We start from the raw sequence: 27175 nt of genomic DNA on the forward strand, positions 1-27175 counted from the left end.
GGCCTGGGCTTTTGTTTGCTGGAAGGGTCTTGATTACCTCTTCAATTTCCTTAGTTGTTATTGGTCTGTTCAAGTTTTCTATCTCTTCCAGGGTCCGGTTTTGGGAGTCTGTGTATTTCTAGAAATTTGTCCATTTCGCTTAGATTGTCGAAGTTGTTGCCATATAGTTGTTCATTGTAGTTGTTAACGATCTTTTGTATTTCCGTGGTGTTGGTTGTTACTTCTGCTCTTTCATTTCTGATTTTGTGTATTTGGGTTCTCTCTCTTTGTTTCTTAGTGAGTCTAGCTAAGGGTCCATCAATCTTGTTTATCTTTTCAAAAAACCAGCTCTTTGTTTCATTGATCTTTTGAATTGTTTTTTTGGTCTCTATGTCATTTATTTCTGCTCTGATCTTTACTTGTATTTCCTTCCTTCTACTTGCTCTGGGGTTTTCCTTTTGTTTGCTTTCTAATTCTTTAAGTTGTGAGGTTAGACAGTCAATTAGAAATTTTTCTTGTTTTTTGAGGTAGGCCTGTAGTGCTATGAACTTCCCTCTCAGAACTGCTTTCGCTGCATCCCATAGATTTTGTGTTGTTGTGTGTTCATTTTCATTGGTTTCCAGGAAGTTTTTAATTTCTTCCTTGATCTCCTCGGTGACCCATTCATTGTTTAATAACATGCTATTTAGCCTCCATGTGTTGAAATGTCTTTGCATGTTGTTGTTGCAATTGATTTCTAGTTTCATGCCATTGTGATCTGAGAAGATGCTTGATATGATTTCAATCTTCTTGAACTTGTAGAGATTTAGTTTGTGTCCTATCATGTGGTCTGTCTTTGAGAATGTCCCATGTGCACTTGAGAAGAATGTGTAGGACATTCTGTAGTTTTGGGGTGTAATTCTCTGTAGATATCTATTAAATCCATTTGGTCTAGTGCTTCATTTAGAGTCTCTGTTTCCTTGCTAATTTTTTGCCTAGAGGATCTATCCAGTGATGTCAGTGGGGTGTTGAAGTCCCCTGCTATGATTGTATTGTTGTCGATTTTTCCTTGGAAGTCCTCCAGAAGATTTTCAATATATTTTGGTGCTCCTATATTGGGTGCATATATGTTTATCAAGGTTATATCTTCCTGTTGGATAGATCCTTTCAATATTATGTAGTGGCCTTCTTTGTCTCTAGTTATAGTCTTCATTTTGAAATCTATTTTATCAGATATGAGAATTGCTACCCCAGCTTTTTTTTGCTTTCCATTTGCTTGTAAAATTTTTTTCCATCCCTTCACTTTCAACCTATGTGAGTCTTTTGTTGTGAGGTGGGTCTCTTGTAAACAACATATAGATGAGTCATGCTTTCTTATCCAATCAGCTACTCTGTGTCTTTTTATGGGAGCATTCAATCCATTTATATTTAAGGTGATTATTGATATGTACTTATTTATTGCCATTTTTGTTTAGTGTGGTTCTATTTTTCTTCCCATTTCTACTGCTAATTTCAGCAGTCCTTTTAACATTTCTTGCAGTGCTAGTTTGGTGCTAATGTATTCCCTTAGCCTTTTTTTGTCTGGGAAGCTCTTTATTTGACCTTCTATTTTGAATGGTAGCCTTGCTGGGTAGAGTAGTCTTGGATTCAGATTCTTGTTTTTCATGACTTTGATTACTTCATGCCATTCCCTTCTGGCCTGTAGTGTTTCTTGTGAGAAGTCAGCTGAGAGCCTTATGGGGTTTCCTTTGTAGGTAACCTGTTGCTTATCTCTTGCTGCTTTTGTCTTTAATTTGTGGCATTTTAATTACTATGTGTCTTGGTGTGGGCCTGTTTGGGTTCTTCTTACTTGGGACTCTCTGTGCTTCTTGAACTTGAATGCCTTCTTCCTTCACCAAATTAGGGAAGTTTTCTCTCACTATTTTTTTGAATATATTCTCTATCCCTTGCTCATTTTCTTCTTCTTCGGGGACTCCTATGATGCGAATATTATTACGTTTCCAGTTGTCCCACAGTTCTCTTAAGCTGTCTTCCTGTTTTTTAATAGTTTTTTCCTTTTGTTTTTCTGATTGGTTGATTTTTTTCTACCCTGCCTTCTAATTCACTGATTCGGTCCTCAGCTTCCTTTACTCTGCTTTTTAAACCTTCCAATGTGTTTTTCATTTCTGATATGTCATTTTTTATCTCTTCTTGATGGTTTTTAATTTCCAGTTGGCTTATTTTCAGTGTCTCTATGTCCTTACTCATGCTGTTCAGCTTCCTCAAGATCATGGCTCTGAATTCTAGCTCTGTTAACATGCCTAATTGCTCCACATTGATCTCATCTTCGGTGGAGGTGTCTTGCTCTTTCATTTGGCTTCTGTTTCTGTGTTTCACCATTTTGGCTATCACTGTGGGCTTTGGAGCCTGTCAAGTTTTCCCTGTGGGTGTTGGTGTTCTGCTGTTTGTGGCTCCCTCTCCTGTGTTTAGATGAGCGAGGGAGGACCCACGTTAAACACCACTGTCAAGTCTTACTTTCCTGGTTAAAGTTGCCAGCCCAGGAAAGGTACTGTTATCCTCTAGCTTTTTGCCTGAGGCTAGCAGTCCAGGTTACTTGATGAGTTTTGGGTTGTCAGTTGATTGAAAAACTCCCTCAGGTGCTCAGCAAAAGGGTATTTCCTGAGGGTGGGGCAGATGCTGGTTGTTATTGAGCCTCAATTAGCGCTTCAATGGCCCACAGGGTGGGGTTGGATCTCCGAGGGAGGGGCTGCTGCCTCTCCTCAGAGCCCTGGGAAGGAGCAATGTGGCCACCGTCCTGAGTGGCTGCACTCAGCCAAAGCTCTGAGCGCCCTCCAAAACCCGAGTGTCCCCACACAGTTCCAGTCCAGTCTGCCCTCCCTCTGCCGGAGCCCAAGGTGAGTGGCTGTGGCTGTTTCAGCCTCTGTCCCGGCTGCGCTGTGGAGCCGCCTGGGAGTGTAACCCGAGGGCGCTGCTCACAGCTGAGGCCGCTGCCGAGCTGCCGACCGTGGGCTCCCAGCCCCGTCTCGCGCCTTCGCAAGCCTACCGGGATGCAGTCAGTGTCCCTCGTTGTATGGTCCTCCAAGCTGCTTCTCTGTTGCTTTTTCCCGTCGATTTGTCTGTGTTATAGTTGTAATTCCAGTTTGGTTCTGGGAGACAGTCTGTGTAGCTTCTGTTCACTCCACCGCCATTTTTTCCGATCTTCCTATATATATATTTTTTGTGATAAATTCTCAGAAGTGAAATTTCTAATTTAAAAGTATAAGGGTATGCCACTCTTCTCTAGATTGTATTTGTATTAGGTCTCATTTGACTAGTAGTCATATTGTCGTGTTAATAGTACCGCTGACTGTGATTCAGGTTTTAGTATGTTAGCTACAGTGGTGTGGTGCCAAAAAGCAGCTTTTTTTTTTTTTTTTTATCATGAAAGAGTATTGGAATTTTCAAATCTTTTGTGTGTGTGTGTGTGTGTGTGTGTGCGCACGCGCGCGCACGTATATCTGTCGAGATGATCATGTAGTATTTGTTGTATATTCTGTTATAATGTATTACATGAATTGATATTCAGATGTTAAACCAATCTTGCAATCCTAGGATAAATCTCACTTGGCTATGATGTGTAATTCTCTTTACATATTTCTGGATTCAGTTTGCAACTATTTTGTTGAGGATTTTTGTGTCTATATTCATGAGGGATAACCATGCTTTTACTTTTAAAATTTTGTGTGTCTTAGCCCTGGCCGGTTTGGCTCAGCGGTTAGAGCGTCGGCCTGCGGACCAGAGAGTCCTGGGTCCAGTTCTTGCCAAGGCCACGTATCTCGATTGCAGTTTGTCCCTGGCCCAGTTGGGATCATGTGGGTGGTGACCAGTCGATGTTTCTCTCTGTCGTCCTCCCTCTCTCCCTCCTGCTCTGTCTGAAGATGAATGCAAAAATATCCTTGGGTGAGGATAAAAAAATAAAAAAATTTTGTGTCTTATAATTTAAAGTACATTTCTTGTAGCCAGCATATACTTGGGTCATGCTTTTTTGTCCAGTCTAACAACCTCTGCCTTTTAATTGCATATTTAAAGCATTTACACTTGATGTGGTTAGGTTTAAATGTATCATTTTGCTATTTCCTCTTCACCCACCTGTTTTTTTTGTTCCATCTATCATATAACCTTGCTCTTTGTTTACTGTTCATCTCAACTGTCTCTCCATTTTTTTTTCTGCTTTCTCTTTTATATTAAGAATTTTTTTCTGTAATTCCATTTGATCAGCTTTTTGGCCTACTAGCCAAACCCCTGTTTTCCTATTATAGTGGTTACTTTAGGGTTTACAGTACAATCTCTAACCTTGCAGACTGTTGCTGACACACTGCTGTGCACTGGTGCTGACTGAGGCCACCCACCAGGCAGGAGCTGCTGTGGAGGGGTGCCAGCCTCTGGGGTTCCTTAGGGAAATAAATGCCAGGGTGGGACGACCAACGTTAGCAAGGTTAATGGAGAGCATCAGAAATGGTGACTGCATCAGACCAGCTAAAGGGGAGGGGGGTACCCTCCAACACTTCTGACTCTGGAGAAAGATCCCTGCCCCTCCAGCACATGCCCTAAAATTAATCAATATATCATCTTCATGTATGACCCAGGTGCTTTTCAGACTGCTGCCTCTGCACTGGCTTAGAGAGAGCAAGTCTGGGTTTCCAACAGCCCTTTGGCTTTCCCAGACATACCCTGATGATTTTCATGGCCAGATGTTAAGGAGGCTCCTGTTCCTGGTGCAGGTCCCCCAGGCTGGGGCTTGGACCCCTTGCTCTTGGTGGAGGACTCCGTGGTTGTGATATCCCTCCCACTTGTGGGTCACCCCCCGGGGAATGGGAATTAGGTGGGTCCTGAGTATACTGAGTCTCTGCTCCTCTTATCCATCTCACTGTGGCTTTTTAAAAATATCTGTTGTTGTAGAAAATCTGTTCTGCTAGTCTTCAGGTTGTTCTCAGAGCTAGCTGTTCTGTATGTAGTAGTAATTTTGGTGTCAATGAGAGGAAGTGAGCTCAGGATCTTCTATTCCGCCATCTCGAACCCGAAAGCAGGAGTCTCGCTCTTGAATGCAGTTTAGCTTGTTTTTGAAATGTTTCTTGTAATTGGTGCACCGTCCCTGCAACTAACGTGACTCTTGGACATGAAATTCTTATATAGTTTTATATTTCTGGCCAATTTAAAACAGACTCCCTTTATTTTCAGTATAGTTTATGTGTGACTTAGGTGATGTTGCAGTGTTTAAGATACGTTTTTCTATTAGTGTAATTTTTTTTTTTTATATCCTCACCTGAGGATATTTTTCCATTTATGTTCAGATAGAATGGGAGGGGAGAGAGAGAGACACACACACACACATTGACTAACTGACCCCTCTCCCCAAACAACCCCGACCAGAGCCAGGGACTGAACTGCAACAGAGGCATGTACCCTTGACTGGAATTGAACCTGAGACTTTTTGGCCTGAGGGCCAACACTCCAACCACTGAGCCATACTGGCCAGGGCCTGTTAGTATAATTCTAAGCATTAAACTAAGTCATAAAGTAAGAAGTTATTTGTTTATTGGCCCCCATTAGGGTCTTTGGGTTACCAAAAGAATTGATTTGGAGCAAGCGGAAATTTTTCTCACACTTTTATGAGTGCCATTTTGTTTTAAATCTTGCTGGGATGTCAATTTAGATATACCAAGGTAAAGAGAAAATTGAGAGTGGAAATTTTCTTTTTTCTATATTTAACATTGAGATTGTTCATTTAGTAATTTTAAGCATACCATTTTATTTATAAGGAGCTCAGGTTATAAAAATTACATCTAGGGACAAAAATCTACCTTCCTCTAAACATTTCAACATCGTAGAAGGACAGATAATTTGATTTATTTGGTGATACCTAATGGCATTAAGCATGATTGGGGGGGGGGGCTTATTTATTTATTTATTTTTTATTGATTAATTTATTTTTGTTACAGATGTTTCTCCTTTTCCCCCACTGATTTCCCCTCTCCTCTCCCCTCCCCTCCCTGTCCCCAGCTTTGTTGTCCATGTCCATTGTTCATGCATACATGCATAGAAGTTCTGTGGTTTATCTCTCCCCCACCACCCCCTCTTCTGAGGATTGTCAGTCTGTACCCCACTTCCACGTCTCTGGGGCTACCCCGTTCTTCAGTCTGTTATGTTCATTATATTCCCCGAGTAAGTGAGATCATATGATACTTGTCTTTCTCGGTTTGGCTTGTTTTGCTTAGGATAATACTTTCCAGGTCCCTCCATGTCATTTCAAAGGATAAGAGATCTTTCTTTCTTAAACCTGCATAGTACTCCATTGTGTATATGTACCACTGCTTTTTCATCTGTTCGTCTACTGATGGACATTCGGGCTGTTTCCAGATCTTAGCTATTGTAAATAGTGCTGCTATGAACATGGGGGTACATATATTCTTTCTGATTGGTGTTTCAGGCTTCTTAGGATATCTCTCTGATGATTAGTAATGTTGAGCATTTCTTCATATGTCTCTTAGCTATTTGTATGTCCTTTTTGGAGAGGTGTCTATTTAGTTCCTCTGCCCATTTTTTAATTGGGTTCTTTGTCTTTCTTTTGTTGAGCTGTATGAGCACTCTATATATTTTGGAAATTAACCCCTTACCTGATATATCATTGGCAATTATGTTCTCCCATAAAGTGGGTTGCCTTTCCATTTTGGTGGTTGTTTCTTTTGCTGTGCAGATGCTTTTGAGTTTGATGTAGTCCCATGTGTTCATTTCCTCCTTTGTTTCTGTTGCCTTAGGTGATGTATCAGTGAAAATTCTGCTGCGTATGATGTCTGAAATTTTGTTCCCTGCATTTTCTTCTAGGATTTTTATGGATTCATGAGTCACATTTAAGTCGTTTATCCATTTTGAGTTTATTCTTGTATATGGTGTAAGAAGCATGATTATTTTAACTTGTTTTCTATTCTATCAACAGGTTAATATTAAAATCGGAAGTTTGTATCTTTTGCTCAATATTAGAAACTGAATGTAATGGCAACAGAATTTATAAAGAGTTGCTGTAGAGGATGTTTCTATGGTGAAACAGAAAAGCACAACTGTGAGTTTCATTTTACAATTTCAAAAAACATTTATTTAATGTCCTTTTTATTTGTGGCATTTTGTAATATAAAAGTAAATGAGACAGATTCCCTAACTTTATGGGGAAGGCAGAAACATAAATATAAGACACACTAGGAAAGTAGTAAAATACTCTGGAGCATCAGGGAGAGAGATTAATTCAACCCAGGAAGCACCCTGGGACAATCCCACAAAGAAGGTGGCACTTGGTATGAAGTATGAAGAGGGTTGTAGCAAGCTGAGTGGGAAGAAGGAAGTCAGGCAAGATGAGGATTGGACATAGTGTTACAGGTCGGTGAAATAGTATAGGCAAAGGTAGTGAGAGAAATGTTTGGGGAACAACATACTCTGGCAAATGTTTTAATGTCCAATTTATGAACAGTGCATTAAAAAATGTGTTTTGTGAATTAATGACCAATAGGGAAGAAGAACCAGTGGGGAGAAGAGACCCTTAAATTTATCCAGACCCTTATTTATCAAGGAGTCCTGGAGATTTCCCTTTCTACTTCATAGTTTCCCCATCTGTTCAGGGTTATGTGTGGAACTTTATTTTTATTGGCTCTTTCTTGTATTTCTTAGTCTAGAGTGTAGTTTCCTAATATATTTGAGTATAAAGGCTCCTTTTTTGCATTAAAACATTTTATAAATTAATAGCAGTGGTAGTTGTACTTTTATTCATTCTACAGACAATACTAATTTTACATAGATTAGCTCAGGGTGTCTTTTACTTCCTCATCCTAACAGACTCATTGTAGGAATCACGTGTTGTTCTGTCAAACGGACCAAATAGGTCAGAGATGCTAGCACAGGGAGAGTTGCTATTGTGTTAGGGTCAGTGTATATTTTATTTTGTGATTTGGTGAAGACCTTTGTAGACTTGGAGAGCTAAATTTAGCTTCTTTATAGAATTGCTTTATGTATTTAAGACTGATGTTAACCATTAGTATTGACAACAAGAATTGCTTTGTTGAGATTATTTTTAAATAACTAGATTTTACTTCAAAGTATTGTACAATTAACTTCAAAATAAACTTGTTTTTTCATCTATGAACTCTTCTGGGAATTAGTCTCTTTAAAACCTACTTTTCTCATTATGATAAGTTAATATACTTTGGCAGTAGTATATTAATTGCTCAAATATTGGCTGGACAGAATTAATGTAGAGTCCAGAAGTGCTTGATAAGACCTAAGAGTAATTTATGGATCAGCAGTTTCTTTTAACAAAGCATGTTAGGTTTAGATTATTATTTATAAATCTACATGCATATTTGTGATTTTTTTCTTTTTTCTTTTCTTTTCCCTTCTTTTACATGCAGTTTCCGTGGAAAGAGACTTTAAAACAGCAGTCTCAAATAGTCGAAATACTACTATCTGTACACCTCCACTGACTTCTGTTCCTGTAAAGCCTCAGGTTGGCTGCACTGAGGATTATTTACTTTCCAAATTACCATCAGATGGCAAGCAAGTACCATTTGTGGTGCCCAAGTTTAAGTTATCTTATATTCAGCCCAGGACACAAGGAACTCCTTCACATCTGGAGGAACTGGAAGGTAAACAAGAAACGCCAGGGTTTAAAAATCAACGTGCAGCTTTTAAATGCTGTTATTGCATTCTTTAACATAAAGAATTACACACAAATTGTACATTTTGCTCTTTATGTCTTGCTTTTTCTACAGAGGAACTTAATGTATAGTATTTCTGAAAGCTCTCATTATGAAATCTGACCATAATACAACCTATTTATATGTTGATTTGCTCCCCCCACCTTTTAAGGAATAATATGATTATAAGCAGTTATCCTTCACACATCAAGAAAGAAAAAATAGAGGATTATTCTGGATTTGATCAGAAAATATAGGAAACATTCTGTCTCCTGTTTTCTGAAGTTTGGTGTAAAGATAACTAAGGAAGCGATGAAGTAGTCTTTCTTCCTTCTCATCTTTCCTCACCACTGCACTTCCGTCTGTAATACACTTGCCAGTCTGAACAGCTGCTTGAATGAGGTCGAATCACTGGCTTGAATTTTGACTGATGTTGTAGAGGCCAGTGGACTAGTGAAGAGGAAACAACATGTAACTCTTGTATTTTAAAAATAATTTGTTCTAGTGGATTGTAACAGTCAGTCACAATGATTATTTTTTCTCAAAATTATATTATAAAAAATTTCAAACACACAGAAAAATTGAAAGAACTTAATGGTGAATACCTGTGTATATCTACCATATATATATATATATATATATATATATATATATATATATTTTTTTTTTTTTTTTTTTTTTTTTTGGTATGTGCCCCTAGTGGGAACCAAACCCGGGACTCTCTGGTCTGCAGGCCAACGCTCCAACCGCTGAACCAAACCGGCCAGGGCTGCCACATATATTTTTACATTTACATTTTACTAAACTTCTTATCACATATCTATCTACTAATCCTATTTGGGGGGGAGGGTGCATGTCAGAGTAAATTGTGGACATTAGTAGACTTCCCTCTAATACTTAAGTATATATATATAATTTACTAGAGTTCATTATCTGTTTAGTCTTCTTTCAACATAAACTTTACACACAATGAGCTGCCCAAGTTTTAAGTGTGTAGTTTTTAAGTTTTGACAAATGCATACATCAGTGTAGTCAAACTCCTATCAAGATCTACAGTATTTCTTCAAATACTTTTTCTGCCCCTTCCTATTTCTCTTCTCCTGGGGTTACAATTATACATGTGTAGGACCTGTTGGTATTGTTTTATGTGTATCTGAAACTTCTTTTTTTCCCCCAGTTGTTTTTTTTTCTTTCTGTTCTTAAGATTGGATGCTGTTAACCTATTTTCAAGTTCATTGTCTCTTTGTCTCCATTCAGCTGTTAAGCTCATCCAGTGAATTTTATATCTTAGACATTGTATTTTTTAATTGCAGAATTTGCATTTGGTTATTTTCTGTAGTGTCTGTCTTTGCTGTGATTTATTGTTTGTTGGTTTTTTTCTTTTCTTTCGTTATTATGAGCCTATTTTTTTTTTTTATATTTTTGAGCATTAACATCTTTGTCTACAAATGCTAATGTGTAGGTCATCTAGGTTTGGATTCTGGGCATTGTCTTGTTTTTTTTTATTCTCACCCAAGGACATTTTTCCATTTTTTGTTCAGATAGGGTGGGAGGGAAAGAGAGAGAGAGAAACATTGACATGAAAGGGACACATCGAGTGGCTGCCATCCACACGACCAACCAGGGCTGGGGACAAACTGCAACCGAGGTACGTGCCCTTAGCGGGAACCGAACCCGGGTCTCTCTGGACCACAAACTGACGCTCTAACCGCTGAGCCAAACCGGCCAGGGCCATTGTCTTGTTTTTTAAGAATGGGTCTCATTCTCCTGTTTCTTTGTGTTTGGGGGTAACTTTGGATTATATTCTGGATGTTGGATGTTATGATGTAGAGACCATAGAATCTGTTATATTACTCAGAGTGTTTCTTCTTTTTTTTCAGCAGGCAATTAATTTGGTTGGATTCTGCAGCTTGGTAGTGGCAGCTCTTACCTCAGCTTAGTTTTATTATCCATAGCTGGAGTCTGTCCCACACATGTGTGGTTCAGGGATCAGCCAGGTATTTGAGCAGACTTTATTCACATAATTTTGGGTTTTCTCCTTTCCAAGATTCCCACCTTACTTTGTAGCCGCTGTGATTGCTCTGAACTTTGCCTCTGGTTCTTCAGGCCAGAAAAACTGTATTTTCTATTGGAGTTTTACCCGCCCTGCTCTGCGCCAGCTTTGGTCTGCCCGTAGGCTAAACATTATTGAAAACAGGTAGCTAACTTTGTACAATGCCCTTTTTACCAAGACTCAAATCCTGTCCAAAATCTGCTTTGCTTTTATTCACTCTCCAGTGCCTTTGGGTTATATGTTGTCTTGGTTTTGGTTTTAGTCTAGAGCTTAGTGTTATCTACAAGAGAGTAGGGTCCGGTAGCAGTGATTTTTTTATTTTCTTAAAGAAACAAGTAAAGATAACCCTGTGCCTTGTTTTCATAAATCAGAAATGTCTGTAAAAACAGATTTTAAAAGCTCTGGCTCACAGGATACCATGATTAATTGATTTTTCTCTTTCTCTCATACTTGTTTAATAACATTGGGATTAAACCATATAAACAGTCTTATGATTTGTTTTATTCACTTCTTATATTAAGAACATATTTTCATACTCATTGCCTTTTTCTTTCTCCCTTATTGATTTGAGAGAGAGAGAAAGGGAGAGGGAGAGAGAGATAGAAACATCGATAAGAGACAACATCGACTGGCTATCTCCTGCATGCCCCCCACTGGGGATCGGTCCCACAACCTGGGCATGTGCCCTGACTGGGAATTGGACCAGCAACCTCTTAGTGCATGGGTCGACGCTCAACCACTGAGCCACACTGGCCGGACCATACTCATTGCTTTTTAATGGCTCCATAGGATTAAATTATATGGATGTACCACAATTTATTTAATAAATTCTCTATTCTTAGACATGGAAGGTATTGTGTGTGTGTGTATGTGTTTCATAATTAGAAAGTAAGTTACAAATACCTACCTGGCAATATGTGATCATTTTTCCTTTTTTTTTTTTTCATTGTATCACTAGAAAACATTACTCTTTGAGTTGAATAAGAAGTTGGTTTATACTTAAATTATAGGCTCACTGAGGATGTGGTGAAGCCATCTGATTTTTAGCATATTGGAGAGAGAATTACTTTATATAACTAAAGTCAAGAAAGTATTCTTGGGCCCTGGCCAGTTTGGGTCAGTGTTTAGAACATCGGCCAGCGGACTGAAGGGTTGTGGGTTCAATTCCTGGTCAAAGGCATGTACCTGGGTTACAGGTTTGATCCCCATCCCCAGTCGGGTCATGCGGGAGGCAGCTAATCAATGTGTCTCTCTCACATCCATGTTTCTCTCTCTCTCTCATTCTCTCCCTCTCCCTCCCTCTCTTTTCCTCCCTCCCTCTTTCCACTCTATCTAAAAAAAATCAATGGAAAAATATCCTAGGGTGAGGATTAACAAACAAATAAAAAGAAAGTATTCTTGGTACGTAATTATAGAAGTAAAATGTGTGTAAGCTGTATGTGCATTTGCATGTGTGAGTGATGGGCTGATATGGAGATTTTGAGAAGATGATAGAGCAGACCGATATCAATAATGTCTAAAATTATGTTTCAGATATTTGAACTTTGTTATGTTGCATTGCTTACTTGCTGATGCGTCTGACTACAACTGTAACTTTCTGCTTTGATAACAGACAGATTCTATCACTAACATTTTACTATGCTTTCTTTATCACCTATCTACCTATCCATCTAGAGGATGCATTTTGAATTAATATTGAAATTTTAATAGGGCTTTTGAAAGGTGTTGGCAATTATGCACCTTTACGTTTAATTTTATAGCACTGTGGTTCTGTAAATAGAAATTCCTCTTGAACTTAAACAATGATATCACTATATACTGTTTGAGGGGAAAATTGGAATTCTGTAGTGGCTTACTTATAAAGGAAAAATGAAATCAGAATATTCTTTTTTTTAGGTATAGCCTGTAAAGGTAGTGAGTCATTTATGATGCTGCTACTCTTAACAGTGCTATTCTTATTACCATAAATAGACTTGGTAGCAGTGTTTGTGTGCTGATCAAGTGTTAGCTTATAGGGATGTCGACTCTTTATAAGGCTCTGTGGCATCATAGCTCCCTGTTGGCACCCCTCTGACTGTGGACTGTGCTTAGATTGTACACACAGTTTTTTGAACCATGATGAGGATAGAATCGCGCCTCATAACCCCATATTTTATTTTTCTTTTCTGAACTCAATGTAAAGCTACCTGTTTTATTGTTTAGCTTAATTCAGAAAATACTAGTTTATACTGTGGGTTCTGTTTTAAATGGGACAAAAATAATTAAAACATGGTGATCATTTAAACATTTAATAAACTTTGTGTGTATATATTATTTCCAATGTGATTATAAGCTTTGAAAGAAATTTGACCTAAATATAAAACACATGTAGAATAAAGGAACAAAGAAATATACAGCTCAGTGATTTATTACAAAGCAAAACATGTGTATAGTCACCACTGAAGTAAAGAGAGTATTACCAGCAACCCCAGAGTTTCCATCTTTCCCCTTTTCGGTCAATTCACAGTAATCAGTATTCCAGTTGCTGTAATCATCACTTTCTTGCTTTTCTTACTTTTTACCACGTAAGTACGTATTCTTAAATGTTATGGTCTAGTTTTCTTCTGTTTTATGACCTTTATATAAATGAAATTACATACTTAGTATATATTCTTTTGTTTGTGGGTTCTTTCAGTCAACATTATGTTTGTGAAATTTATTCAAATTGTTCTTAACGTCAGTTTTTTTTATATCTGTACAGTTTGTTTTTGTATCTATTGTATTAAAATGGATGATATACAGTAGTTTCCTATATAGTATACTATAAGGTATTTTTATGTAGTAAGTATATACTACAGTTCATCTATTTTACTGATAATGGGCATTTGAGTTTTTCCCAGAGTTTGGCTGTTATGGATAATGACACTTATGAACATTTTTGTTGTTGTTGTTGTTAATCCTCACCTGAGGATATTTTTTCCATTGATTTTTAGAGAGAGAGTGGGGGGGGGGGGGGAGACAGACAGACAGACATTGATGTGAAAGACACATTGATTGGTTACCTCCTACACACACCCTGACTAGAACCAGGGATCAAACCTGCAACCCAGCTACATGCCCTTGATCTGGAATCCAACCCGCCACCCTTCAGTCCACAGGCTGACATTCTAACCACTGAGTCACACCGGCCAGGATGCTTGTGCACATTCTTGTACTTGTCTCTTGGTGCACATATGCAAGCATTTCAATTGTGTATATGTCCTAGAATGGTGTTTTTGGGTCATAGGGTATAAATATTGATAGCTTTAGTAGAAATTAGCAAACTCTTTTCCACAATGATTATATCAATTTACATTTTCATCAGCAGAGAATGATAGTTCACATTGGTCTACTTTCTTGTCAACTCTTGCTATTATCAGGCTTTTTAATTTTAACCATTCTGGTGAGCATGTAGTAGTATCTTACTAGAGTTTTAATTTACATTTCCCTCACGACCAATGAGATTGAGCACCGGGTCATGTTTATTGGCTATTTGGATAGACTCTCGTCTAAAGTGTCTGCTTAAGTCTTAAGCTAATTTATATATAGGCTTGCTTGTCTTTTTCTTATTTATTTGTGGGAGTTCCTCATAAATTCTGGATATGAGCCCTTTGTTATATTTGTTGCCCATATCATACCCCCACTCTGTGGGTTACCTCTTTACTCTCTTAAGTAGTCATTTGACATGGAAAATTTCAATTTTAATGTAGTTGAGTTTATTAAAACTGTTTTATGATTAATGCTGTGTTCCACTTAAGAAGTGCTTCTTTGCCCTAAGAGCATGAAGTCTCATGAATTTACTTAATATAGATTTTTTTTGATTTGCCTTTAACATTTAATTTACAGCTACAATTCACATGGAATTAATTTTTTGTGAATATATTTAGTTGGGATGAGGGTTGTTGTTATTTTTTCTATATCAATATTCAGTTGTCTTACTCCCTTTTAGTGAAAAGACCATTTTTTCCCTACTGATATGTAGTACTGCAGTGATTATAAATCAAGTATCCATAAGATAGGTGTCTTCTTCTGGGCCTTCTATTCTGTTCCATTGATCTTATAATTGTATTCTTAATACCCAGTAGAGCAAATTTTTTTTTTTATCCTCACCCGAGGACATTTTTCCATTTTTTTTGTTCAGATAGAGTGGGAGGGGGAGAGAGAGACAGAGAGAGAGAGAGACAGAGAGAGAGAGAGAGAGAGAAACATCGACGTGAAAGGGACACATCGAGTGGCTGCCACCCGCACGACCAACCAGGGCCGGGGACAAACTGCAACCGAGGTACATGCCCTTAGCAGGAACCGAACCCGGGTCTCTCTAGACCACAGGCTGATGCTTTAACTGCTGAGCCAAACTGGCCAGGGCCCAATAGAGCAAATTTTTAATCTTGTTTTTCTTAAAGATTACCTTTTTTATTATTTTTGGTCCTTTATGTTTCGATATAAATATTTTTTATTCATTTTGCTGTTTGATTTCTAACTTTATTGCTCTGGTATTAGAGGACATATTCTGTATGATTTCAATCTTTAAACATTTATTGAGACTTGCTCTGTGTATCTCAGCATGTGGTCTTTTAATTTAATAAAATTTTATTTTTCAAAATGTGCAGCTGGTGGAATCTCTCATTCAGGCATCTTCACCAATAGCCAGGCACCCCACTTCTGGTGTCTCTGGTGTAAATTTCTTGAGCTCTGTGCTTTGAAGCTAGTTTAGTGAGTCCTTTACCAAGGAGCTCCTGAGGGACCGTGTGGCCCCTCTGCGTCCCAAGGACCGTGGCCTTCCGTCTCAGACGGTGCGGGGCTGTGGGCTTGTGGTGGGGACTCCCTTACCGCCTGTCACACGTTGCTTTGTCAGACAGGACAGGATGCTGGGCCAAAAGGAGCACGTGGTCAGGTTTTATAAATGTTCGTGAAAAGAGCACATCTCCAAAAAAAGATAATCTTTTTTTACTTAAACGATGTTCTTTGTGTAGGTAGAAAAATAAAAGGAAACTCTGATCACAAAATATAGAATTGTCTACAATATTTTGGAATATGTACTTAGGAGCAGGGTTCATGGCTGATCGCTGGCAGAATACTCCACGCAGAGCTCAGTAAATTTGTGCTTTTTTTTTAGATATCAAATGCATGTGAATTAATATTACTTGAAACAAAACTTTTTTTCTTTTGCCTTAAATGCTCCAGCTGTTGGCTAATAACTCCAAGAAAAGGATGTCATAAAACTTTAGAAACATTTGCTTTCAGGATCTGCCAGAGCATCTTTTGGAGATCGAAAGGCAGAACTTTCCAGTTCATCCCATCCCGGCTCCAGCTATGACATATATAACCCGTTCTATATGTATCGGCACATCTCACCAGATCTGAGCCGGCGCTTTCCTCCTGGTTCAGAAGCGATGCGACTGTATGGATCAGGTTTGACGTTTTTCCTTGTTTGTTTTTCCTCTTTGTGTTTCTTTCTTTTTCAAAGTCCAGCTTTTTATTGAATGTGTTACAATAGAGGTTTAGTCGAAAAGACCAAAGCCCATCAGACTGCTCAGATTCTTCTTTCTGCGTTTCCGCTTTCTCCTCAGCTGGGGCAGCAGGAGAGGCCTCTGTTTCTCTTTTAGCAAATGTGCAAGTCAGATTGAATCTTAGACCCTGGAACAGATGATTCTTACGGAAAACAAGTGATGTGATAAACAATCATGACTTCTTTGTGGTATTACATAAATTGAAAAACTAGTAAGTTATGTGTGTTAGTGAGTTCTAAATTCCACTTTATTTGTCCTTTTTTGAAAAAAGTTTTGTTTACAGATTATTTTGTATATATTTTATCATTTATCCATTCATAAATTTTACAACTATTTACTAGCTTTTTTCTTTTGTGCTCTATTCAGTGAAAATGATAAATTTAGAAAATCATATGATTAGAAATGTAAACAAAGAAAATAGAAAATGCCTAAATGATTTTAGAACTTTTTTAGTTTCATATTTGAGGCTGCATCAGTTATAGTCTATCTTGTACATATCTAATTCACAAAATTCTCACTGTTCTTCAGGTCTTTTGTGTATGTAGCTGTCTCAACCCTGAATTCAGGATGAGGTACTAAAAATAAAGCAGAAGTATTTATTTAAATATTTCTTTATTTCAGCTCTGTGCTAGAATACACAATTAGCATGCAGAGGAACATTCTCCATGGATCTTACAGTTTGGGAGGGAAACTAAAAATATAGGATCACATAGGATTTGGTATTGATTTTTTTTTTAAATAAAAAGAAGCATTCATTGAATAGTTGCATTGCATTTGGCACAGAGGGCTTACCTTCTCTTAGGTTATTTTTATGGGATGAAGAATTGAGGAATGTAGTGAGAAGAATGAATTTCCCCTGCTTGATATTTGATGTGGATATGAAAATATGTTGATTTTTGTTGGTTTCTGTTTCAAACAAGGTAAAATAATTTAAAAGTTTTTAAAACTTCATTAGAAGGTATTTTCTCTTTAGATTTGCAATATTCATGATATATTACTAAAAATATTTAGTTGATTGTAATTAAGTACAATTCTAAATGTTTCTTCTTCTTTACTATAAAAATAAGTAATTTACTTACGTCCCTTTGTAGTTTGTGATTTAAGAACCAACAAACTCCCTGGTTCCCCTGGGCTAAGCAAGTCTATGTTTGACCTTTCAAGTTCATCTCAGAAGTTCATCCAGGTAAATTATTTATATAAATTTAATTATATCTGATCATTAATTTTCAAGCTAAAAATCCAGAAATATGTAAATTGCATTAGGAACAACGTGTTTTACATCTTTGATAGATGTATCTATATAAACATTTGTCATTTCCCATGTGCATTATTTTAGGAAGATTTCAACTGAATACAGAAAGGCAGTAGTTTTTATTTTGTTTGTGTTTTTATGAGTCTTACATCTCCCATTTGGTATGCACTCAGACAGTTGCAATTTAAAATGGTACATAGTTAAAAGCGCTTATTGATTTAAATTTCTTTAATGAACATAACTAATTAATAAAAATTAATATTTCTATTGAGATGTAAACTTTATTCATTAATATTAAAACTGTCCTATTTTCAAATAAAATTGAGAATTTTTTGATATTTAAAAATTATATTTTATATACAAGTGAACTGTGATTATTATTAAAGAATTAGAAAGTAGACTTAAGCAAAGTAAGACAAATCACCTATATTTCTATAACTGTGAGTAAAAGCACTATTCAGATATTGTTTATGTATACTTGTGTATTTTTTTAATGTGAATGTATATACATATATTTCATTAAAAGGGCATGTATTCTAAGTAATCCTTAATAATCTCAGTTGAGTTCATTTTTGGCAGTCTTAATTCTTTATAGCACCAGTTCTTTAACATGCATTAGAATTGTGTGGAGAGCTTGTTAAAATACAGAATGTCAGGCCTCACCCCCACAGGTTTTGATTTAGGAGCTCTACAGTGGGGCATGAGTTTGTATTTCTAGTAGTTTCCCAGGTGAAGCTGATACTCCTGGTCCAGAGAGACCATGCTTTGATCACTATTGCTTTACAGGTTTTTGGGTAGCAGGGCACTTCCAAATATATTCTGATTTTTATTAGTACCTTTAAAAATGAAACATAAGCCATAATCTCTTTATCCTTATTATAAAACCAGACCAAACAGCAAAGGCTTTTTCATATATTATCTAGTAAGGTATGTAAGATTTTCCTGATAACACACACAGAAGTCTTTCTTCCTATTTTCTGTCTAAAAGTAGGGAATTCTGATCAGTAACTGTCAAAATGGTTAGCATTTTGTTAGTAGGGTAGGTATAATTTCAGACTCCTTTAAGTTTGATATGCAATTTCTCACTAAAGAAGAGTTTTATTTGTAGAGACATGATTCCCTGTCCAGTGTGCCCAGTAGCTCTTCGTCAAGGAAAAATTCTCAGGGGAGTAACAGAAGCTTGGGTAAGGAATAAAGTATCCAACTTTTATACTCTTAAGGGAATTATTTCTACCCAATAGTAATTTGAAAGTATATATGAAAAGGTAAAAAAAAAAAAAACTCTAGATGATTGTATCTACGTTGGCAGTGTTACATGCATATGAATACACGTATCAGATGGTCCGTTTTTTAGTGTTCAGGCATGAATATGTCTTTTTTAAAAAGTGAAGCAGTTAAATATCTTTTGTTCTTTTTAAAGTATATTAGTGAAGGAACTTTCTGAAGCATGCAGTATTAAGGCCATATCATTTATTTGGGAAGGTTTTTCTTTGTTTTAACTTAAATTTCTCAGGTTATAATTGGGTTCATTTTTTAAGCCATGTATTTTTATAGAGTATCTTCCCCTAGCACTTCAGTAAAACACTGAAATGTGATGTTTGTCTTATTGTCAACTTAAAAAAAAATCATTGTAGCGTTTTTCAGTTTTGCCCTTAAAATCGGATTATATCAAAGCTTAATTGGGTTAGAAGGATTGTATAGTATTTCAAACATCTTTGTCTTTTTACAATTCAGATACTATTACGCTCTCAGGAGATGAGAGAGACTTGGGGAGACTGCATGTGAAAGTGGTTTATAACTCTGCAGTGGAGCAGATCTGGATCACAGTGCTACGGGTACGTACTCTAGCAAATACCAGCTTTTCTTACCAAATTGCATAGTTAGACATTTTAAACACATACTGTTGCTCTCTCCTGGGGATTGGTCATTACCTTCTTTGGAATTTAAGGTTCTATAGTATTCTGGAGAAAATAAATCAGTAGGTGTGATGGAAGTATTTGACTTTTACCCTCAAGAAGGAGTTTGATATGATATTAGAACATTAAATGTCAAATTATTTTATTTTTTATTTTTTTTTATCCTCACCCGAGGATATTTTTCCATTTTTTGTACAGATAGAGTGGGAGGGAGAGAGAGGAAGGGAGAGAGAGAGAGAAACATCGATGTGAAGGGACACATCGAGTGGCTGCCACCCGCACGACCAACCAGGGCCGGGAACAAACTGCAACCGAGGTACGTGCCCTTAGCAGGAACCGAACCCGGGTCTCTCCGGACCGCAGGCCGACGCTCTAACCGCTGAGCCAAACTGGCCAGGGCTAAATGTCAAATTATTTTAAAGCAAATGAAATAGGAGGTCTCAGTAGACTAAAGTTTACTTTTAAAGTTTGAATCTAAAGTCAATAAGTCAAGAAATACATAAAATATGTGTATTGTCAGTATCCTTTGTAAAATTCAAACTATATATTTAATTTTTCAGTGCAAGGATTTAAGTTGGCCCTCTAGTTATGGTGACATGCCTACTATTTCTATAAAAGGAATCCTAACATTGCCCAAACCAGTCAATTTCAAATCTTCAGCCAAGGAAGGCTCCAGTGTAAGTAGTTATTTGTGTCTGAATTTCTTTTTATGTTTTTCTCATATCTGTCACTTTAACCCATGTAAAGAATTGGAATAAAGAAGTGTTTTCTTTTGGGAAACTGCAAATTATGTACCCCTTGCTTTTTTTTTTTTAAATTTATTTCTGTTACAGATGTTTCTCCTTTTTTCCCCATTAACACCATTCTCCCCCCCCCCCACCCTGTCCCCAGCTTTGTTGTTTGTGTCCATCAGTTATGCGTACATGCATATAAGTTCTGTGGTTTAGCTCTTCCCTCCCCCCACCTTGCTTTTTAATGACTATTTTGAGCCTTAAAAAGTACTTGATATTTCATTGTCCAATATTAAGGTACATTTAAAAATAAAATTGTCATCACTAAAATATATAGAAGATGAACAATATATAAGAAAACTCTTTACTTTTCTCTTATGAAAGGAAAACAAATGTCTGTATTTTCCTCTTCTCTCCTCCTACCCCATATGGCTTTGAGAAATACTTTCCATTATTATAACTGGAAGATTTATGATCCTAAATTTGGTTTTATAGATTCTAGATTTCACATTAACTTAAATATATCTTCATTTTTGTCTTTTGATATGGGTTGAACGGTTTGTGTTTTTCCATGCAAATTAAAGGTATCTTCTTCAAAAACATATCACTTAAAAATAAGGTAACTCATGCCCTGGCCAGTGTGGCTCAGTTGGTTGAGCATCCTCCCATGCACCGAGGGGTTACTGGTTCAATTCCTGATCAGGGCACGTGTCCTGAGATAGCTGATCGATGTATCACTCTCACATTATGTTTCTCTCTCTCTCTCTCTCTCCCTCTCTCTAAAAATCTTTAAAAAATAAAAGTAATTCAAATGACTAGTAAACATGAAATTGCATATTGCTTTCTTTATTTTCTATCTTTTTTCATTTATTAAAATTAGGAAAATTTTTACAAGTACTCTAGAACATAAAACTTTCTGAAAATTATTTTAATGACAGTACACTTCAAAACCTTTAACTACTTATACTTTTTAACATAGTTATTCTACTTGGACTATGTTCCATGGAAATAATCTAATATATGTGTATAAAATACACATACAGGATAGGCAAAAGTAGGTTTACAGTTCATATGAAAAAGACTTGCAGGTTATGATTTTTACAGTGGCTTTATTAATTCAAAAGAATGTCACAGTGGCATCGTACGCTTAGGTACAACCTCATGTAAGGGCTCAAATTGCCGACCTTCATTGTTTACATGTTCTTGTAGTCTGCTTGCTCTACTCAAGCACTCTTTGGCATAGAGTCTCTGTTGTCATCTATTTGTTGACATGCGTCTCCGTCATTGCCTAAAAGATAAATCATAAGTAAGGATACAAAATAATAACAAGAATAATAGGAAAATAAATAATATAATAAGTAATAAGTAACAATGTAAGAATAAGTTCTGTTTTATGTACTCACAACTATAAACCTACTTTTGCCAACTCCTGTCTGTATTTATGTATACATAAAGTATTCTTGGCAAATTGTCCATAGTACATAAGTTGGAAACAATATAAATGTCTCTTATAGGGGAATGACTGAGAAAACTCATGGAATACCATGTCTATTAGTTTCCTACGGTTTTGTAATTTTGAACAACAGAAATGTATCTCTCAGTTTTGGAGGAAGTCTGGAATCAAGATTTCAGCAGTATTGGTTCGTTCTCTGAGGGAGAATCTGTTCCACGCCTGTCTCCTGGCTTGTGGTGCTGGCCAGGCATCCCTGACATTCCTTGGCTTCACTCTGATCTCAGCTTCCATCGTCACATGGCGTTCTCCCTGGCTCTCTGTGTCTTCACGTGGCCGTTTTCTTATATCAGTCTCTCTACTCCAACATGCTCTCCTCTTAACTTCACTAGTTGTATCATCAGTGACCCTATTTCCAAATAAGGTCACATCTTAGTTACTGAAGGTTAGGACTTCAACATGTTCTTTGGGGAGGACACCATTCAAACCATAGCACCATGTAATAGAATACTAAATATCTATGAAAAATAATGTTTAGGAGTTTTATTGTTTCATTTTATTTATTTATTTATTTATTTTATTGATTTTAGAGAGAGAGGGAAGAAGAGAGAGAGGGAGAGAGATAGAGAAACATCGATGAGAGAGAACATTGATTGGCTGCCTCCTGCATGCCCCTCACTGGGGATTTGGCCCACAACATGGGCATGTGCCCTGACCGGGAATTGAACAGGCGACCCCCTGATGCATGGGTCGATGCTCAACCACCGAGCCACACTGGCCAGGCTAGGAGGAGTTTTTTAAGGACATGGGAAAATGTTCTTAATAAGTGAAAAGGCAGAAATCAAAATCTGTATAGAGTATGATATCATCTTAGAAAATATGCATTCTAGAAAGTCTAAATGGAAGTAAGTCTTATCTCTGGTTGTGATCCTAATACTTATTTAACAATTTCACTTTTTGGTTTTCAAATAAAACAAAGTTAACTTAGGAAAGTTGGGGGGAAAGGAGCTTAAGTGATTAGGAAGCTCTCAGAAACACAGTTCCGACCGCACAACACAAACAGTTACAATAAAAGAGAAAATGTGTGCACAATATCTCAAATATTGATGTTGGTTGCCCAGATATCTTGCCTTTACAAAAAGCAAAAAAAAGCTGCTTTTCAAAAGGATGCATTCAAGATGGAAAGAAGAGAGGGTGCAGCAAAGAGTAGGATCAAGAAGATGTTAGCCCTTGGTAAACCAAGGTTTAAAAATATTAAAAGTAACAAAAAGGACACTTGAAAATAATTCAAGCATGGAAAACATGAACCTGCTGCATGGGGTGGATGCTTATGCAAGAAGGTAGCACTTTATACTTATTCTTTCCTTTGTCTTCTCTACTAAGAATTATTTTCAGATTGGAAAGAGTGGAACAGACATCACCAAAAGAGAAATTGAAGCCCAATAGGTGGGAAGACCATTAGACAAAGAATCACTCCTTTAAAGAAATAATTCAAGTCTTGTATTGTGAACAAGTTAGATTTTGAGTGCTCAGAGAGCTCGCCTGAGATTCTTAAACCACTCTTTTTACTGTTGAAGAACTGTAAATAGCAGAAAGCATGACCCAGAACCAAAGATGGAAAGCAACCTAATTTTCAAAAAGGGGGAAAACTATATATATTCTGGTACACTTGGTGATGATATTGACCTGAGTTCCTGAATAAGTAATTAAAAGGATGATTTGTGGAATGAAGTAAGACAGTATCCAGGATAAATTCTGGAAAATAACCCATGGCCATTCTCCTTTTCATTTACATTAAAAAATATTTGTTATTGTTTGTAAAAGATCAATCTACCTTTCCTAGACTATAAAATGTTATATTTATTTTGTATTGGCATGTCACCCTTATTTCAGTCTTTATATTTTCTTTTTTTTTTTTTTTAGAGTATTGAATTTATGGAAACGTTTGTATTTGCTATTAAACTCCAAACTCTACAAACTGTAAGGCTTGTATTTAAGATTCAAATCCAGACTCCCAGGAAGAAGACCATTGGAGAATGCTCACTGTCACTCAGAACTCTTAGCACGCAGGAAATGGATTACTCTTTGGAAATAGTACCACCTTCAAAAATTTCTGTAAGTGATAATGATATGTAAATAACCCTGAAGTAAGAATAATTTTAAATTATTCATTAATTTTTTTAAAGTTTTTTTTAGTAGCTGATAACTTAGGAAGAGCAGGAAAGAGTCATAAACTGTAAACCCAATCAGAGATTGCCTTCAGTGGATTAGGAAAGTTGTTTTTAATCATGAGTAAGCTATATATCTGTCCATAAATTGAGTAGAAAGGAGGTTTTTAGAGCTGGTATTTTTTTTTAAAGAACTAGATTTTCTATAGTGCTGTTTCATTTTTGAGACTGGATATTTCCTTCTCTCAGCTAAGCCAGCTGAACACTTAAATTGTTTAGAAATCCTTAATAATTTAATTATATCGTTTCTATGTCAGGATAACATTTATAGAAATCAGCCATAACGTTTTATAAGGTCAAACCTTAAGTGACTTTAAATTTATATAGGATTTATATTTTACCTACTTTTCAAAAATATTTACGATGACTTGAAGTAATTCTTAACCCTGGGTACACATTGAATCACCTCAGGAGCTTTTAAAAAGATGCCCACACCTACCTAATTAAATCAGAACGTTGCGGGTCGGGCCAGAGGCAGCTGTAATTTCAAAAGCTCCCCAGGTTGCCCTGGCCGGTTTGGCAAAAGCTCCCCAGGTGATTCTAATATGTAGCCTGGCTCGAGAAGCATTAAATTCGCAGGGAAATTAAGTATCAAAAGATAAAAAACAAAGACTTGTTATAATCAAGAATAGCTGAAATTTCTTAATTTCTTTATTCCTTGCCTATTATTTTCTGTTTCCATCCCCAAAGTGTTCTTTTGTCGCATTTATTACAACTAAGAATTATTTCAGTTACTTGTTCTAAACAAAACAAGGCTTGAGCTTTCATCTTTCTCCGGAATTGAGTGTGCGCTCAGTAATGGCCCGTCATGTTCCTGGCATTGAATATTTGTATGTAGATGGATGTGAGAGAATACATGATGAATGAAAACATGCCAGATTAGATTATTTTGTTAAAATATGTGTAAGCAGCCCTGGCTGGTTTGGCTCAGCGGTTGGAGCGTCGGCCTGCGGTCCGGAGAGACCCGGGTTCGGTTCCCGCTAAGGGCACGTACCTCGGTTGCAGTTTGTCCCTGGCCCTGGTCGGTTGTGCGGGTGGCAGCCACTCGATGTGTCCCTTTCACGTTGATGTTTCTCTCTCTCTCTCTTCCTCTCTCTCCCTCCCACTCTATCTGAACAAAAAATGGAAAAATGTCCTCGGGTGAGGATAAAAAAAAATATGTGTAAGCAAATGTGTTTTGTAGCTGTGATAGGAGTGTGTCACGTGCATCTTTGAAACTAGCTTGGTAGACAGTACTGTAACCATAGTTTATAGACGGCACAGATGTTCAGATGGCTAATTCGTATATTCACATTTAAATCAGTGAGACAAGTAGAACACATCAGACTCAGCAAAGGTATTTTCTGGGGAATTGAGACATTATAATCTTATCTGCCTTGGAGAATCTGAATGAACGATTATGGTTCAGTTTCTACTAAATTATATAGCAGCAGTCTTATTTCAGCGAAGGTTTTATTTTGTGTATGGCTATTGAATTTGTTCATGTGAAAAGGTTTATTAATCCATTCTTATTCTGCTTGAAAGGAAAAGCAGTACATTCACTTATTTGTTCAAATGTAGCACTTTTTGGGGGCCAAAATAGACAAGTTTCACTATAATTTTAGATGTTTCATGGTGGAGTTTAACCTCAACAGCTAAGTTTATGCTTTTAAGTGATTCACATTTCACTGTCTATCTCTTGATTTCTTATGGCATGGCCAATTTTAAAACATAGGATCATGTTTTAAGAAAATGCCAAAGATGCAGTCAATGGAATGTATGTGCAAAGGTCCTTTTTAGGGAGCCAAGAGCCAGTTATTGGGCTGTTGGGCGATCATCAAATGTGACCCCTTCGTTGAGTGTGACCCCTTCATCGAGTGTGACCCCTTCATCGAGTGTGACCCCTTCATCGAGTGTGACCCCTTCGTCGAGTGTGACCCCTTCATCAAGTGTGACCCCTTCATCCAGTGCATTCAGCTGTGCTAGAGCTTTGGTCGGAATCAATATGAGCAAAGACTTTTGTGTCTGTCTATGCTGAACCCTATAGAGATCTCTTAACATTATGTTCTTGCTTTATTTACATACTTTTCAACATGTGGAGAGTAATGTTTTTGTGTTTGGACGACCTTATGTTTCTTTTATTTTTCACTCCAAGGACCTTGGAATCCAGATAAGTAGGCCGGCTGGTGCTGTTCACAGAGAAGTTACCAGCTTTATGCCGCCGTTAGTCAGCAGTTCTGAGGAGCCCATTTTTACTTTCCCCCTCCGAGTCTCCTTCATTTTATTGTTTGCCTCAGGTTTTCTTTGACCTTTTCCTCATTATTTACTGCCTCATAACGCTCAGTAGCTTCCTTCGTGCCAGCCCTCGTCCTTGGCTTGCTCCCATGCAGCGGTCGTTGGGCGCCGGCCCACAGCCGTTTCACTGTAGTTATCCTTTGTCTTGGGATTTGGGTAGCACCTGCTCAGATTTCCACAGTCAGAAATAATAATGATGATCCTCAGGTATTACATTTTCAAATCGTATTTCATGTTCTCAAAAAATAATTCAGATGACTGCATTTAAGTCTTTTGAAAGTATGTCTGCTCTTTTAGGTGTTTATTTCACTGATATTCTTCTCTGGTAAAACCGCTTAGGAATTTATTTGTTTCTAATTTGAGTTGTCTTTTGGCCTCCCTGATTTTGAAGAATCGGTATGTAGCTATAACTTGCAGTTTCTGAATCCCTGAAGGTGAACACTTCCTATGTACAGAATCCAAGATGTTCATCTTCTAAACCTTGTTTTATGACATGTAGCGTTGTGTGTCAGTAAAAGGCAGTGATTTCAAAATTTCTAATCTTAGCTCTTTATTTTCGAATTTTTTAAACATCCCAGAACTTTATTCTTAATTACCAAGTGACACTTTTTTGATATGCAGGTTTACCACGCAGAACTTGAACTGGGGACTTGTTTTCAAGCCGTGAACAGCAGGGTTCAGTTACAGATTCTTGAGGCACAATGCCTTCCAAGCTCCTCAACACCTCTGACTCTCAGTAAGTGTATCAGTGCTGCAAAGTGGAATCTAAAGAAAATATTAGTAAAAGATAGTTTTTTCCTACATTTCTCACGATGGAGATTAAAGTTTTAGTAACCTTTATAATTTAACTTAAATACTTTTAACTTACAATCACTTTGTTGGATTTCAAATTTTAGCCACTGTGCCTACCTGAATCCACTGCTCTCTTGATTCTTATCTGTTTGTGACCTCTCTGCATTTGAAGCCCTTCCTGGTCTGGCTCGTTAGTTACTACAGACTGAATGTCCCGGGGACTGTCAGAAATGCTTCACCAGCCTAGGTCATGTTTCCTATGTGACCTTCGTTGGA

The 27175-nt window shown here is 37.2% G+C and overlaps 1 protein-coding gene across 2 annotated transcripts in view; it reads left to right on the forward strand.

Moving 5' to 3' along the window:
- The window catches only part of TC2N (tandem C2 domains, nuclear), a 45946-nt gene that overhangs the window by 13076 nt on the left and 5695 nt on the right, over nucleotides 1–27175 (forward strand). For both annotated transcript variants that reach the window (XM_036273025.1, XM_036273035.1), the window contains exons 2-10: nucleotides 6932–7054; nucleotides 8391–8624; nucleotides 15991–16158; nucleotides 17348–17439; nucleotides 18617–18692; nucleotides 19243–19343; nucleotides 19985–20101; nucleotides 23529–23720; nucleotides 26729–26843. In XM_036273025.1, the coding sequence (XP_036128918.1) occupies nucleotides 6988–7054; nucleotides 8391–8624; nucleotides 15991–16158; nucleotides 17348–17439; nucleotides 18617–18692; nucleotides 19243–19343; nucleotides 19985–20101; nucleotides 23529–23720; nucleotides 26729–26843 (1162 nt within the window). In that variant the 5' untranslated portion in view covers nucleotides 6932–6987. The remainder of the gene's footprint in view (nucleotides 1–6931; nucleotides 7055–8390; nucleotides 8625–15990; nucleotides 16159–17347; nucleotides 17440–18616; nucleotides 18693–19242; nucleotides 19344–19984; nucleotides 20102–23528; nucleotides 23721–26728; nucleotides 26844–27175) is intronic.

The sequence above is a fragment of the Molossus molossus genome, unplaced genomic scaffold, assembly GCF_014108415.1.
Source record: "Molossus molossus isolate mMolMol1 unplaced genomic scaffold, mMolMol1.p scaffold_m16_p_1, whole genome shotgun sequence".
Lineage (NCBI taxonomy): Eukaryota > Metazoa > Chordata > Mammalia > Chiroptera > Molossidae > Molossus > Molossus molossus.